The following is a 16,408-nucleotide window of genomic DNA, read 5'->3' on the forward strand; positions in this document are numbered from 1 at the left end:
GATCATGGATAAGGAGGGTTTTATTTGAAAGAGATTGTGCATTAAATAATTCCATTTTGGCATGAGACAGATCTGATGGTTGATGCCGCTGTAGACTGCTTAGCACAGTGTAGTCCACTCCATGATTTCTGTTCTGCTCAGAGCTTCTTGAAGAGGGGGGGACGAATGGCTGCTACGTAATGCAGGTGCGCCAGTGTTCTGATGATTGTAGGCCAGGGACCAAATGGAAGGTATTTTTGTGCCATCATGCTCGAGATAGTTTAGAGCCAATAGTTGAGAAACGGAGTACGTGAACATAACGCCTGTTGCTGTTTGGAGTTTGCCCGCTTCCAGATGAAGTCGCTCAGCTAGTGTTCGTCTCCAGGTGAAGTTGCTCAGCCGGTCTTCGTCTCTCCAGCTGAGTGTGAAAAAATAAAAAATAAAGAAAATAAACCTCAGAAAGAGGAAACCTAGTGCATCCTCTCCGCACCTGGAGAGTGATTGCAAACAAGCTGCTTGATCCAGGGTAAAAACAAAGTCCAAAAGTTTGCTATATATGAGGAATTAAAAAAGACACAGCATTTTGATAGGAAAAAACAATATAGCTCATGCGAACCTAATACTGGATGAAGTCATAACACCCCTGCCCCTTGTATAGAGGTTATAAAAGCAGGTGACACAGCGTCAGCAGGTGACACAGCGTCAGCAGGTGACACAGCGTCAGCAGGTGACACAGCGTCAGCAGGTGACACAGCACTCATGGCGGTTTCTACGGTTTGTCAAAACTGCTGCTGTGACCAAATGAATGAAACTGTCACTAAGCTTAAGGATGAACTAGTAAAACTCGCTGATGCACTCACCGAGAAAGAGACTCTCCTCTCCAGCGCCTATCAACTCGCTGCTAAGCAGTCGCAGGTGATCACCCGTTTGACGGTCGCCCAGGACACGCTTCCGTGAGACGCCGAATGTGTGCGGCCTTCCTCCTGCTCCACTCCGAGAGACCATCCATCGTGGGCTGAGGTTGTTGTTCGGGGTGCAAGAAGACCCCAGACGAGGCCGACACCACCATCAACGCCTCCCCAGCTCACCCTCTCCAATCGGTTCACCGTTCTGGGAAACGAAGACGTGGTCGTAGCTGGAGCGGGCAGTGTACCAGGACTATTTCCCGCCCCATCGGCACGGTTGCCCAGCGGAGCGAAATGCTCTCCCACAGCTTCAAGTGGCAACCACACTGGGGGATCTGGTGCAGACAGCCCGGCCGCCGTTTCCTTCACCGGGGCCCAAGCGAGGAAGCGAACGCCGGAAGCGGCTCAGACTCGGCGCCCGGCGCGCGGAGTAGCAGCTTTAGACAGGAGGATAAAACTCCTCCGGGACGCGGTGACTGAACGGTGCACCGGCCGCGATCCATCACAATCCGTGCGGCCCCAAAAACGCCCCCCCGCCACAGGAGCAGTCCCAAGAACAGCGGCGGAGGAGCGGGGTGGCTCTGCTGCCACACCTGTCGAGTCCCACAACCCCCCGCCTCTACCACTCTTTGATCAACTTTGATCATCGGAGACTCCATCACGAGGAATATAAGATCCTTTAATGCAGTCACCAGATGCTTTCCAGGAGCCAAAGTGATGGACATTCTTCAAAAACTTCCAGACCTTCTGCATTTCCTCCCATCCACCATTACCCGGATTATTGTCCACGTTGGGACTAATGACACCACACTGCAGCAGTCAGAGGTAACAAAACTGGACTTTCTGGACCTCTTTGTCTATTTAAAAAATACTGGGAAAACTGTTTTAATTTCTGGACCCATCCCCACACTCTCTAGAGGATCCTCTAGATTCAGCAGAATCCTCTCCCTGAACACCTGGCTGCAGTCCGCTTGTTGCAAATTCAGGTTTGGTTTTATTGATAATTTTAATCTCTTTTGGAATCGGCCCTCTTTTTATCGACCTTGACGGTTTTCACCCCAGCTCTCTCGGAGCCAATATTTTAAAGTGTGGATGCCATGCTTTGAACAACTTTGTCAAATAAAAAAGCCTTTTAAACGCTGATTCTATTGATACCAATATTTCGCGTCGAAAAAAATCCGAAGCATATGAATAATAGACATCTTTCGAAGGAATCAGAGATTTTAATTTGCCGCTAAGAGCGCAGGCTGGAAGTGACCCCGATATGACCTGTGACGTCAAGAAAGGCATTGACTTTCGTAGTTCCGCTTCGGACAGCATGTAAACAAAACAGGTAGTCTTCGTTTCTCTCGTTAATCATCGTTAATTCGTTAATTCTCGTTAATTCTCTGTTAATCATCAACATGCCAAGTCGTTGTGTGGCAGCTGGATGTAGCAATACATCTAGTGAAAGTGTATCTGTGTATAAATTCCCAAAACGAGAAACGCTGCTGAAACAATGGACAAAACAAGTTCAGCGAACGAGGGCGAATTGGGCCAACTGCTTCGTCAACTTTATGCAGCGAACATTTTGAGGCAGACTGTTTTGAAGAAACACCACAGCTCATGAAAGATATTGGAATGCATGTCAGATATAAAAAAGTATTGAAACCGAACGCAATCCCCACCATTTTCAAGAGATCGCTAGTGGCAACGTCCGAAACAGAAACGCCCAGTACCAGCACTGGCAGGAGTCAGTACAAAAAGAGAAAATCTGTGACCGAAAAGCTGGCACAAAAGAGAGTGAGTTTAACGTTTATTACATAATGTATTTATTACAAAAGAGAGTGAGTTTAACGTTTAATATATATACGGTATATATATTGATATAAAAATTTCCCTATTATACATTTCCTATTATACAGAGTAACAGATCTTTATACTGAATAATCCTTCATTTAAATTAAATGTTGCCTGTACACATTTCACACAATTAATTAGCAATGAAGTTAATTATGAGCAATGAAGTTGGTGGTGCCTCGCATATGAAAAAGGAGGGCTTCATAAGATCAGTTAATTTCTTGGGAACACAACAGGGTCTAGATATAGATGTGATAATAACAGACAGGCATGTCCAGTTACGGAAATGGATCAGAGAGAATTTGCCAGATGTTCAACACCTTTTGGACGTTTGGCATGTTGCGAAGGGTATTATTCATTTCCTCAAGTCTTTTTTCTTTATCAGAAGTTGTTCCAGTTGTAAAATATCCAATATATTTATTATTATTTCCAGGTCTCAGAAAAAAACTTGTGGCACTTTCCAAAGAAAAAGACTGCACAGACTTGAAAGAGTGGATTGACAGCATAATCAATCACCTTTATTGGTCAGTCATGTCAACAGATTCAGCAGAGCCAAACCTAGTTGAAGCCAAGTGGACGTCTGTGCTGAATCATATTGTAAATATTCATATGCACAACAATGAGTTATTCCCTAAATGTGAGCATAAAAGGCTGAGAGGAAGAGCAGCTAGAAAGAAGTGGTTGAAACCATGTAAGTATGTTTTGTATATTTTACACAGCCGTATCTTTTTTTTTATTGGAGTCATCTGTAGAAGTAGAAGTAAGTTTGGATGATGTACATCCAATTTGCTTGCTTACAGGTTCTACCTTGATGGTGAAATTAGAAACACTGGCAACAACAACATACCTCATCAGAGATCTAAAAAAGGCATCAAACCGGGAGCAGACCTCCTCTCTGGAGGCGTTCCACAGCCTCTTGAACCACTACGCTCCGAAAATGTATGCCTTTTCTTATGAGGGCCAGCTTTGCAGGTACATACATGTTATATGCTGGTACTTGAAACATTGCTTTATCAGCTTATCAAAGAAAAAATAGTTGTCTTTAGCGTAACATATTTTCAAGATGTTAGTATTTTCAGGTGAATGTTTATGTCAATACATATTTTTTTTAATAGAGGACTGTTAGCAGTGATGCATTTCAATGAAAATAGTGGGCGGACTCAACAAAGTACCAGATCAGGTGAACTCCAGTATGCAGTGTCCCTGCCAAAGTGGAAGAAAGGGGGACACACAGTGAGGAAAGTTTTAGAAGAACCTACATTTGGTAAGTTGTATTTTTTCCATTTTTCAATAAACCTATGTTCATATTATTTATATGAAAAAACACGATTCTTTATTTATAATATATTGCTTTATTTCTATATGTATTGGCTCACTCCAATGAACAGGCATGTAAATTTTTAGAATACACGTACATTTGTTTGGTATAGGTAAAAATATACATATACATTTATATGTGTTCCACAATACATTTCAGACTATGTCAATGAGATCATCAAGGATGTCCTGGACAGACTCGTACACCCCAGAGAAGATGTGGATGTCAGAGATGTGCCTCCTCCATTGAGTGGTGAATACCAAAGACCAACCAAAGAAACTGCTGTCTCACAGTTCAAATCCAGATACAAGTCCACTTGAATCAGTCTAATGCAGGATACAAAAATCCAACATACTGTCCAGTTGGTGCGGAAAAAGTTGACCGTATTTTTTTCACAGCACAGGATGGCAGGGTAACACGAACCGCTCTCCCAAGATGTCCCCAGCACAGCCTCACAAACTGCCTGTATGCGATATATAGATATCTTCTGAAAATAGAATAAAGACTTGATTACATGTCTGTCAGTGTTTGAAATATATTGACGTGTTTACATACAAGTGTTTTTATTGTTGATGGAAGTAAATAAATATATCATATCCTAGGCCTGACCGAGAGTCTGTTTTTACCAGCTACTAAATTAACTTTAACTCAATTGCTATGCTACCAATGTATACCCTGGTAATTAGATCTATTCTGTGTCAACCTTCGACATGTAGAGTATACTCACTCATGTGATGTAGCTTCTTCCATTCTACCATGATGATCAACATAAGCATAGTATGCTACCCTCAAAACATCAGGATTCAGGCAGCAGGTCTGGAAACTATCCACTTCAGTGATGCAGGATGCATTTACCCCTCTGCGCAGCATTTCTCCTTGGACTTCATCTATTTCACGGCAGCAAATACACTCCATCACTAGAGGCATGACAGCACAACATTGACACTGGCACCTATGACAAAAACTTAGTTTTAGTTCATCTAATTCATTTGTAACTTACAAACTGAATCCAGCTGTCCTACATATATACTGTTAGGAATCACTGAAAAAATTTCACCATTAGGCCCTATTAGATTGACTTTTCAATTCTGCGTGTACTTTTACAGATGTATACACAAGGCCTAGTCTACGTAGGTTCCAAAATCACGAAAGGCAACTAACCATGCCGTGTTCTGGAGTCTAGCAGAATCTTCATGCTGGCTATCGTCATCGGCATCACTAGACCTACTACTTTCTGCTATATCCTCCTCACTTTCGCAAAAGGGTTCGAATCGATACGGTTGCAAAAGTGACTCATCATCATGATAATCTCCGCAACTTTCCTCTTCATCTTTCTGTTCATCTGATGATAAATCGCTAATAGAGACGGTAGCATCACTCTGTGCTTCGCTATCGGTGCTAGCCATGTTGTCTGCCTTTCGTTACGTCACAAACAGGGCGGCGCGAATTCGGCGGAAGCGTGAAGCCGGCGGCCGTCCTCGTTGTTTATATCGCGTTTTTCGCTATTTATTCTTTTTCGAAAAATATTAAAAACAATCGCAACATGAAATAGAGACTATTTACTATATTTTGGCTTATTAAAATAGGCCATGTCACCCACACTTTAACTGCTAATATCCAACACACTGTGCATTGTTTTAAAGAGGACTGACTAGTAACTCCGAATACTCCCTCAGAACCAACATCTGCAGTGCCACAGCAAAACTCTGTCCCCTCCCTCAGACCCCCCCTGCCAGATATCCCTCAAGCCATCAACACCACATGTCACCTTCACCATACCCTCTGTTATATCCACACGAGCTATCTACCCTAAGAAACGTATCAAGAACTATAATAACCTTAAAGTGTGGATGCCATGCTTTGAACAACTTTGTCAAATAAAAAAGCCCTTTAAACGCTGATTCTATTGATACCAATAGTTAGCGTCGAAAAAAATCCGAAGCATATGAATAATAGACATCTTTTGAAGGAATCAGAGATTTGAATTTGCCGCTAAGAGCGTAGGCTGGAAGTGACATCGATATGACCTGTGACGTCACGAAAGGCGTTGACTTTCGCAGTTCCGCTTCGGACAGCATGTAAACAAAACAGGTAGTCTTCGTTTCTCTCGTGTTTAAATCTGTTAATCATCAACATGCCAAGTCGTTGTGTGGCAGCTGGATGTAGCAATACATCTAGTGAAAGTGTATCTGTGTATAAATTCCCAAAACAAGAAACGCTGCTGAAAAGGGGAAAGTTCAAGAAGGTGGACGGCGAAGGATTTTTCCCTCCAGATCTGCAGGAGAGAAGTCTGCGTTTTCGAAGGGACAAAAACCGGGACACAAACGAAGAATTTTGAACGGAGAGTTGGGAGGAGGATCTTGGCTTCTGAGTCGAGGAAAGGCGGGTGAGCTGGAAGCGAGCGAGCCGTTTTCTGGGTCGGAGAGGACGGCGCTGGAGTCGGGAGCGGAGGCTGCTAAGCTAGTGTGCATCACGATGGATCACATTGAGGCGAAGTAGTCGTGTTTTCTGTTGTCCTTGGATCCAACTGGAGTATTTCAACGCACTCAATGTTTTGCAAGAGAAGCAACAGGCCTGCAACGTTTTTTTTTTCTTTTGCTTTTGAGGTGCCGGTACCGTGAGTAAACTGAACTGTGTGTGTGTGTGTGTGTGTGTGTGTGAGCGCGCGCGCGCACGAGAAAAGATTTCAAACTGGTTCAAACAGGTAAAACTGTTAATGTTCCACAGTTGTTAATGGTATACAGTGACTTTGTTAACTAAAGAGTAGTAATATCTGGGAAACTTTTATTTTGTGACATTTATTTTGTAAATTGGGTTGAAAACCAGTGTTTACCTTTGTTTAGATTAGGCCAAAAGGGGACATTTTGAGTATATTTTAGGGTAAGTGGAGTAATTTAATTTTATACATTTTTTAGACTTACTGGAGTCTAGCCGAATCTTCATGCTGGCTATCGTCATCGGCATCACTAGACCTACTACTTTCTGCTATATCCTCCTCACTTTCGCAAAAGGGTTCGAATCGATACGGTTGCAAAAGTGACTCATCATCATGATAATCTCCGCAACTTTCCTCTTCATCTTTCTGTTCATCTGATGATAAATCGCTAATAGGTAGCATCACTCTGTGCTTCGCTATCGGTGCTAGCCATGTTGTCTGCCTTTCGTTACGTCACAAACATGGCGGCGCGAAGTCGGCGGAATGCGTGAAGCCGGCGGCCGTCCTCGTTGTTTATATCGCGTTTTTCGCTATTTATTCTTTTTCGAAAAATATTAAATACAATCGCAACATGAAATAGAGACTATTTATTATATTTTGGCTTATTAAAATAGGCCATGTCACCCACACTTTAAAACAGTACACATCCAGAACTCAACCAATCACCATCAATCCAGTCACAGCAATAAATCAACCGATCTGAATTTGGCACTCCTAAATGTTCAATCACTTTCAAACAAATCATTTCTTATACATGACTTTATTTTAGATAACAATCTTAATGGCCTGTTTTTAACAGAAACCTGGAACTCTGGTCCACCAATCTCTCTGTCAGAGGCAACACCCCCCCTTTTTAACTTCACAAATAAGGACAGAAAACATGGCAGAGGTGGTGGGACTGCTGTAATTTTATTGGGCGACAGTGGCTCAGGTGGTTGAGCAGGTCGTCCAATGACCGAAGGGTTGGCGGTTCGATCCCCGCTCCCACCAGCCAAAAATGTCATTGTGTCCTTGGGCAAGACACTTCACTCTCCTTGCCTCCAGTGTGGCTCCACTGGCGTGTGCATATGTATGAATGATCCCGGTGATGGTCAGAGGCACCGTAGCCGCAAAATGGCAGCCACGCCTCTGTCAGTCTGCCCCAGGGCAGCTGTGGCTCCAACCGTAGCTTACTGTCACCAAGTATGAATGAGGAGTGAATGAATAATGGGCACACTGTAAGCGCTTTGAGTGTCTTGAAAAGTGCAGAGAAATCCAATCCATTATTATTATCTGCAGGTATTGGTTTTAAAGACATCATATTTAATGAATATTCTACTTTTGAATATCAGGCCATTGTACTCAATATTCCCGTCATGTTGTGTTTGATCGTGTACAGACCTCCTAAATATAATTCATCTTTTATTTCTGATTTCTCTGATCTGCTTTCCTCAGTATACATGGATTTTAGGAAAATAATGGTTCTTGGGGATTTTAACTTACACATCGATGACCCTTCAGAAATGTATTGATTTTGTGAATATTTTAACAGTTATGGACTTTGTTCAGCATGTGAATGTGCCCACCCACAACAGAGGTCACACTCAGGATCTTATCATTACTCACAGGCCACAGTGACCTCTGTTGTGGATGTGGGCATTACAGACCATTCATGTCTGTTTTTTAAGGTGCATGACTGCATAATTGAGAAGCTCCCTGAGAGAACCATTAGAAGGCGCCGTCTACACCCTGAAGTGGCTGCAAACTTCATCTCACATTTGGAAAATCAGCAACCAACTTTTTCATATCCATCTATGGACTCATCAATTGAACATTTTAATAATAACCTCACAACAATTCTGGACAAAGTTGCCCCATTAAGGTTGCATACAGTTAAGGAGAAAGCTCCACCTCCCTGGAGAACAGAAGATATTAGGAAACTCAAAAGAATGACGAGGAGGGCAGAATGGCATTGGCGGAAAACAAAACTCACCATACATCACCAAATCTTTAGAAACACCTTAATGCATTACAATAATTCCATTAAAAAGGCAAGGCAAGACTATTTCTCAAAGTTCATCGCAGAAAAGCAGTCAAAGCCAAAAATCCTCTTTGCCACAATAGACAAAATAATAAACCCAACCTCTGGCCCACCATCCACCTTTGGCAGTAAAACCTGTGAGGAGTTTGCAGTCCACTTTACTAAGATAGATGGCATTAGATCATCTATCTTACAGGGGAGGGATCAACAACCCCCTGTTGACCTTTCCACTGTACGTCCTCCTATCAGTGAGAAAACGCTCGACAGTTTTGTCTTGATTGACACTGCAGGACTCAGAAAAGTGATGTCCCAAATGAAACCCAAAACTTGTTCTCTTGATCCCATCCCCACCTCACTTTTTAAGTCAGTTTTCACATCATGTGAGGAAGAGCTACTAAACATTTTGAATTGCTCTCTTCAGACTGGAGTCTTCCCTGCATCCCTAAAGACTGCTCTGGTGAGGCCCAGTCTGAAGAAGAGTGGTTTAGATGTGTTCAATTTAAATAACTACCGGCCGGTATCCAACCTGTCATTTTTAAGTAAAATTTTAGAAAAGCTTGTTTTTACTCAGCTGAATGATTTTATTAATGAAAATAACATTTTAGAAAAGTTTCAGTCTGGTTTTAGATCTCATCACTCAACAGAGATGGCACTTGTCAGGGTCTTAATGATCTCAGGTCCAATGCGGACATGAAGAAAGTATCTGTACTAGTTTTACTGGACCTGAGTTCAGCCTTTGACACAGTTGACCATTCAATCCTTTTAAATAGACTTCATGACATGGTTGGAATTACTGGCACAGCTTTTAGTTGGTTTGAATCTTACCTCACAAACAGAGATTTTATTATTAATCTAAATGATTTTTCATCTGAAAGGCACAAACTGACTTGTGGGGTGCCTCAAGGCTCCATCCTGGGTCCCACACTTTTTAATCTTTACATGCTTCCACTTGGTGATGTCATCAGGAGACACGGCATTAACTTTCATGGCTATGCTGATGACACTCAACTGTATGTAGCTGTGTCTCCTGATGACAATGGACCCCTGGATAGCCTTTTAAACTGTATTTTAGATATTAAAATGTGGATGGGAGAGAACTTTTTGCGGCTCAATCAGGACAAAACTGAAGTCTTGGTAATCGGTTCTGAAGCTGAGAGAGATAGGGTCCAATCTTATCTGTCAACCCACTCTATGACTACACGTGACACAGTAAGGAACCTCGGTGTGATTTTAGATGCAGATCTTAGCTTTGACCAACATGTGAATCAACTAACTAAATCTGCATTTTACCATCTAAGGAATATCGCCCGAGTGAGACCCTTTCTCTCTAGAGGCAGTGCTGAAATCCTAATTCATGCTTTTATTACATCAAGAATAGATTATTGTAATGCCCTCCTTTCTGGTGTAAAGAAAGCCACTCTCAATCGCGTGCAGCTAGTCCAGAACTCTGCTGCACGCCTTTTAACGAGAACCAGGAAGAGGGAGCACATTACATCAATCTTAAAATCTCTGCACTGGCTCCCCGTCAGCTTCAGGATTGATCTTAAGATTCTTTTAATAGTTTTTAAGAGTGTCCATGGTGTTTTATATCCGACTTGCTTTTAACGTATAAACCTCCTGAGCCCTTAGGTCCTCAGGTGCAGGCCTGCTGAAGGTCCCCATGGTCAGGACAAAAAACCAGGGCGAGGCCTCGTTTAGAAACTACGGGCCTCGTCTGTGGAATAGTCTACCTGAAGATGTGAGGGCTTCATCAACTGTGGAGGTTTTTAAAAAGAAACTAAAGACACACCTTTTTAAATTAGCTTTTAATTAGATTTTATGCCTTTTTATGTTTTATGATGTTTTACTACATGAGTTTTAGCATTTTACTGTTTAATCCACTATTTTATATTCTTATATTTTCTGATATTTTATCACATATATATTTATTCTTCATTCTTTTTTACATTTTATGATGTTTTTGCTCATCATTTTATTATTTTATTTGCTTAATCAAGATTTATGATATTTTACCACACATTCTTTTTATTTCAAATTAGACTGTTTTCGAGTGTTTTCTCACCCTCGGCTGGGGTGTTTGGGTCTATACTGACACCCCTGCCGAGAGGAGGACAGGGCAGACGGCGCTTGCTGGTTTCTCTTTATTTTGGTTTCTCTTAATTCTGGTTTCTCTTTATTTTAATCACTTATTTATTATCCACTGGTGTTGTCTTTGTGTATTTTATTGCGCGGGGCTAATTGAATGTATTTTATTGTATTTTATTGCATTTGTTTTTGTTTTTATGTACAGCACCTTGTGCTTCTTCTCGTCATGAAAGGTTCTATATAAATAAAATTAATTTAATTTAATTTAATTTAAAATATAAAATGTAATACTATGGCATCCTGGGCATCCCGAAATCTAGCCCCAAACATTTTTGAATCAATCCCCAAATGTTTTTTCATTCCAGAACTACCCTATAACTTTAATGATGAAGTCAGTCCTGTATTTTCCTGGCTTTAGTGAATGCAACACATGCAGAGTGGTCTCACCAATCAGAGAAAAGCTTTTTATCCATTGACAACCCCCAGGGTCCAGGGTTGGCCATCCCTGTTCTAGAATGTCAGCAAGGTTAGACTTCTTTCCAGTGTGGAGGCTATCTGTGTCACTCAGTGTTCCAGGGAAGGACTCGAATTGCACCAACATCACCGTTAACAACAGCATTGGCCTGTGCATGTGCCTGATCAATTGCTATGCCTGAGAATTCCCTGTGTTTATTGTGGACAATAAACTTTTCCAATCGTTCATCAAGCTTTTATTAATTCCTATGTGATTTTTAGGCCATCCGGGTTACTAAAAGCCCCTTAACCCTTGGCTTGACGTGCTGGCACACCCTGTCAAGTCAGGCGCGCCTATCTAACTAACACTACTCTAGAATTAATAACTAAACATTGTGCATGCGGGGCATACTAGATAGCCTTTCGGACACTTATATAAAATAACACCGTCTGGAAGTAGCACTACTACAATAGTCGTATCAGTACCTACAACTACAGCTAGTACGCTAGTACATTACAAGCCAATGCTGAAACCCATGCTGAGTTACACAGCAGTGATGTCATCAGTGTGCCCTGATTGTGCTTTAACATTACTCTATCGAAGAAATAAAACAACTACATACATGAATACAAGAAGCAATAGTAGACATTTTTACGGCAGTTATCAAAAGTCTAAAAAAACATGTTTTTATTGAAGAGAAGTGATTGCAATTTCAGCAACGTAGCAGCCGCCATTTGGAAAACTGGTGGCCTTTTAAATTTGTGGACGCACCACTGGGTATTATATATAAGAATACATTCATAATAATGTTGAGATACATGATTAAATTGTATAGGTTGAAGTTCTATGTCGATAATAGCATTTACCAGGATTGACAAGTTGTTCACCTTGAAAAATGGCAGCTATCTTGGATTTGTAGCTATTTAAAATACTTTTCTTCAAACTTACGTCCTGAATGTCATTGGTGTCAATTTTGGTGCACAAAGTAAAGGATTTTCATGAAAAATGTGTGTAATGTTCCTCACTATTTCTAGCAACCCCGACTCCCAATAAAAAATGGACAACAGACATTTTTTGTAAAAATAAAAATAAAATGGGCATTCTTCTCTTGTGGTAGCTGCAGGGGGTGGCAGGACTCTGTCCCAACACATGAAACAGATAAACACACTAGAAATATGAAAGTCGTGTGAACATCTGGGAGGTTAGTTCTTTAAGCTTAAGTCTTATTCTACACTATACTAAATTCTACTAGGAAATTCAGTGTAGTACCTATGTGACATGGTGATATACTCACTAGCAAATCTCCCGAATTTCTCTGTAATTATGAAACAAATGTCCTGTGTTTTCTTTAATATTATTCATATAAGAAAAAAAATTTTAAACACTTTTAAGACCTGCCCAAGACGTTTTCTGCAGCTGTTGATTATTTTTGTAGTTAGCCTGCAGTTTGCATTTTTTTATGTTGAGATTATATGGTAACTGTTTAAAATTATGAATGCTGCACATTTCCTTAGACTAAACCACTATATTTGGATGTTATCAAAAACAGATGTGTTGCATGGAGGAATAAAGTCCAAATATCCAGAAAGGAGAAAGTTTACACGGTATAATTTTTGAGTGTCATCTATGATATTTCATAATTAAAAGTTTACAATTCCAAACATTTGTCTATAATTTAAATGCTAATCTTTTTACAAAGGCCAGTTTTCTATTATGTTTACCTTTGTTTACATCTATTATGAAAAGAAACAAATCTGATGTTATAGTCTGTTTACAGATGACGTCGATAGAAGATAGGTTGAGGAGAAGAGAGCAACAGACAGCAAACAGAGACAGATGGAGAAGGTGACGAAGAGTTCAATGAGGAAGATGACAACAGGTAGCGTTCTGACTTCACTGTCACCCTCCTTTTTCCCTTCACTCTGATTTTACTCACCTGTAATGGGTGATAACTCATTTTGCTCCAGTATTTAATAGGCTCAGTTTCCCTCCTTCACTGTCAGTTCATTGACTCAGTTCACATCCCAGCACGTCCTAGTTAATGTCTACTTTCACGTTTATGACCCTGTTTCTGGTTTAAGTTAAGTGTTCTCCCTGTTCCGTTTGGAATTTTTTTGCTTGTGTTTTACCCCTTTGCTTTGGCCTCGGAGTTGAAGGAATGTTGGGTTCTTTGCCTCACTATTCTGTTGAGAAGCATTGCTCCACACCTTCAATCATTGGTTCTAAGAATTCCAGCCCTGTCTTTTAGGTCTGAAGGAATTTCCTGCTCATCCAATTGACGTCATCTGCTCTGTGCTAAAGGATTATTCTGTAGCCTCTGTAGTATCAGGAAACATTTGCTGTAACCTATCATCTTGCAACTTGGATCTGAACTCAACAATAACATTGACTTCAGTTGATCTGACTTTCAGGCTCACCTGTGCATCTGGCCGCAATCAAACTTCCTCCCAAATTTACTAAAAAACACTATAAACTTAGCTTGCAGTTGGTAAAAAAGACAACAACTTGGCATGTCTGTGAAAATTTGAACCTTTTCCTAAATTAACCTGAATAGTTGATGGATTTGCTAAGATTAATTTAAATGTTACGAAAATAAATGTCATTTACTTTTATAATCTAACAATATGTTTGACTTTACTTCTAGAACTTGAACCAAAGGTTCCTCATCTTTCTTTCCATCCCTGCACTGATCTTGTTTAGATAAAATCTTGACATGGTTTGTTTCTGTGAACATGTGATCATATTTCCTAAGAAGGGAAAGCGTGTGACTTCAGACGGACCAATCAGATGCAGTCTCTCGTCTATAAAGTAGAGAGAGTCAAGCTTTTTGTCATTCAGCGCCAGAATCCAAACATGGGGACACCTGCTCAGTTTGTGGTCATTCTGACATGTTTGCTTTCAGGGAACACTGGTGAGTTATGATATTTCATGTTTAAAAAAAGTACAATATTTTTATTTGTGCCAAGAGAGTGAAAAAAATTGAAGAAAAGTTTGATTTTTAACTCTTTCTTTCAGCACAGAGCCCTCCACTGGGATCATCTTCATCTGATCACCAAAAAAGTGTTTTTCTATCAGCTCACATTGGAGAAACTGTGACTTTACAATGTTTCTATGACGGAGTTTATTTGCAATATATTCTATGGTACAAACATATCCTGGGACGCAAACCAAAGCCTATCTCTCTTTTCAGTAAATATAGTGCAGAGTTAATTTATTACAATAATTATAAGAACAATCCACGCTTTACTTTAACAACATCAGACCAAAGCATCAGTTTGATCATTTCAAATCTGAAACAATCAGACTCAGCAATTTACTTCTGTGTGGCTGGTTATCAAACACACATGAATTTCTCTGCAGTTCTTACAGTCAATGTAAAAGGTTCAGGTTTAACCATCCAGGCTTCAGTGGATCAGTCGTCCTCTGAGAACATCCATGCAGGAGACTCTGTGACTCTGAACTGTACAGTCCACACTGGGAGCTGTGATGAAGAACACAGAGTTTACTGGTTCAAAGACTCTGAAGACTCTCATCCAGGACTCATTTACACTCATGGAGGCAGGAATGATCAGTGTGAGAGAAAGAACAACACACAAACACACAGCTGTGTCTTCAAGCTGCACATAAAGAACCTGACAGAGTCTCATGCTGGGATCTACTACTGTGCTGTTGTCTCATGTGGACACATACTGTTTGGAAACGGGACCAAGCTGGACCTCACAGGTGAGATTACCTTTGAAGAATAAAGTTGTTCATGAAACAATTGTCAAGTGAATTTAAAGTTAAATCATTATTTTTATCTGGTTCCAGGCTCTGCAGTTCCTGTGAACTCTGTGATTCTGAACACTTTGGTTGGATTATTGACGGTCATGAGCGTCCTCGTTGTTTTTCTGCTTTTTCTGCTGTGGAAAATCAACAAGAGCAACAACTGCACCTCCACAGGTACACAATCTTCTTTCACTGTTTTACAAATGTGTTCTTAAATTAAACTTTTCTGCCTTCAAAAACCAGAGGAAAGATCACCTGCTGCCCCCTTAAGAAGCACAGAGGTGAGACTCAACTCTCTTCAGTCATAATGTTAATCTTGGATTGCCTCAAAGTTCACACTGTGATTCTCTTCTGTTAATTTGGTTTCAGGCTGAGACAAAAGACACAGAAAGCCTCCATTATGCTGCTGTTAATGTTAAGAAGTCCAACAGATCAAGAAGACAGAAGAACGACTCCAACACCGTCTGTGTTTATGCGAGTGTGAGACAGCAGAACTGAACCTGTTTTTCCTTAAAATTAGCGGAATTTATCTTTAATAAAACTTTAATGTACTTTTGGCCCGTTCTTTATTAATACACATCCTATTGTTTGGATAGTCGCAACCCAGTCTTTGTGTTGGTTTATCATTTTTTTACAGTGTTCTGATTTGTTTTAATTTTTTACAAACAGTACATAATAAATGTAATTTAATATCATTCTCCAGCACCAGTCAGGATATGAAAAGCTATTTACAAAGTAAATGGTAAGTAAACTACAAGACCAAAAAATTTAAAATTCTCCCTTTAAAAATATTGACCTAGCCTTCATGTAAGAAATTTAAGGTTTAAGGAATGAAAGCTTTATTCAAAACACATTTATGATTTAACTATTAAACTGATTTAATTCAGACGGAAACCATCAAACTTCCAACATTTAAGCTAACTAAATAATCTTCTTTTCTGGTTTTGTATTAAAGCTTTTTGGATAAAAGGCTTTTCAGTTTATGAGCTTTAAACTAGTAGCTATTTGGACACCTTTGGTCTGTTTATCTATGGTTTAGGAGTGTGTTTGCAATTCTGTGCATTTTTAAACATGTTTATTTTCTAAAATATGTGTCACTGTGATGGACCAGTCATGATTGAGTCACAGGTTTGATTAACCGGAATGTGGATTTTATTTACCCTCCAAAAATATATAATTCTAAACATTACAAAAATGGACTCACCACAAATATGTCTGCCAAACAATTAAAGCTACCAGAACTGATTCAGTCAAAGAACATCCGTCTCTCTGTATTCTTAGCCTACTGTATCCCTGTCGGGGTCACGGGGTTGCTGGAGCCTGT

At 40.3% G+C, this 16,408-nt stretch overlaps 1 protein-coding gene and 1 long non-coding RNA gene across 3 annotated transcripts; both read left to right on the forward strand.

Annotated features, from left to right (window-relative positions):
* Positions 1-3,613: 3,613 nt before the first annotated feature.
* Positions 3,614-4,425, forward strand: LOC111949287 (uncharacterized). The gene is made up of 3 exons (XR_002875299.2): positions 3,614-3,695; positions 3,839-3,987; positions 4,201-4,425. It is a non-coding gene; the product is annotated as an uncharacterized LOC111949287 (long non-coding RNA).
* Positions 4,426-14,035: 9,610 nt separating this feature from the next.
* On the forward strand, positions 14,036-15,636 carry LOC101164541 (uncharacterized). Of its 2 annotated transcripts, none has more exons than XM_078935719.1 (5): positions 14,036-14,227; positions 14,332-15,039; positions 15,136-15,258; positions 15,328-15,365; positions 15,454-15,636. In XM_078935719.1, the coding sequence occupies exons 1-5, from the start codon at positions 14,104-14,106 to the stop codon at positions 15,580-15,582; spliced, it is 1,122 nt and encodes a 373-aa protein (XP_078791845.1). In that variant the 5' UTR covers positions 14,036-14,103; the 3' UTR covers positions 15,583-15,636.
* Positions 15,637-16,408: the final 772 nt, after the last annotated feature.

Source organism: Oryzias latipes, chromosome 18, assembly GCF_053564925.1.
Source record: "Oryzias latipes strain Hd-rR chromosome 18, Olatipes_Hd-rR_3.1".
NCBI lineage: Eukaryota > Metazoa > Chordata > Actinopteri > Beloniformes > Adrianichthyidae > Oryzias > Oryzias latipes.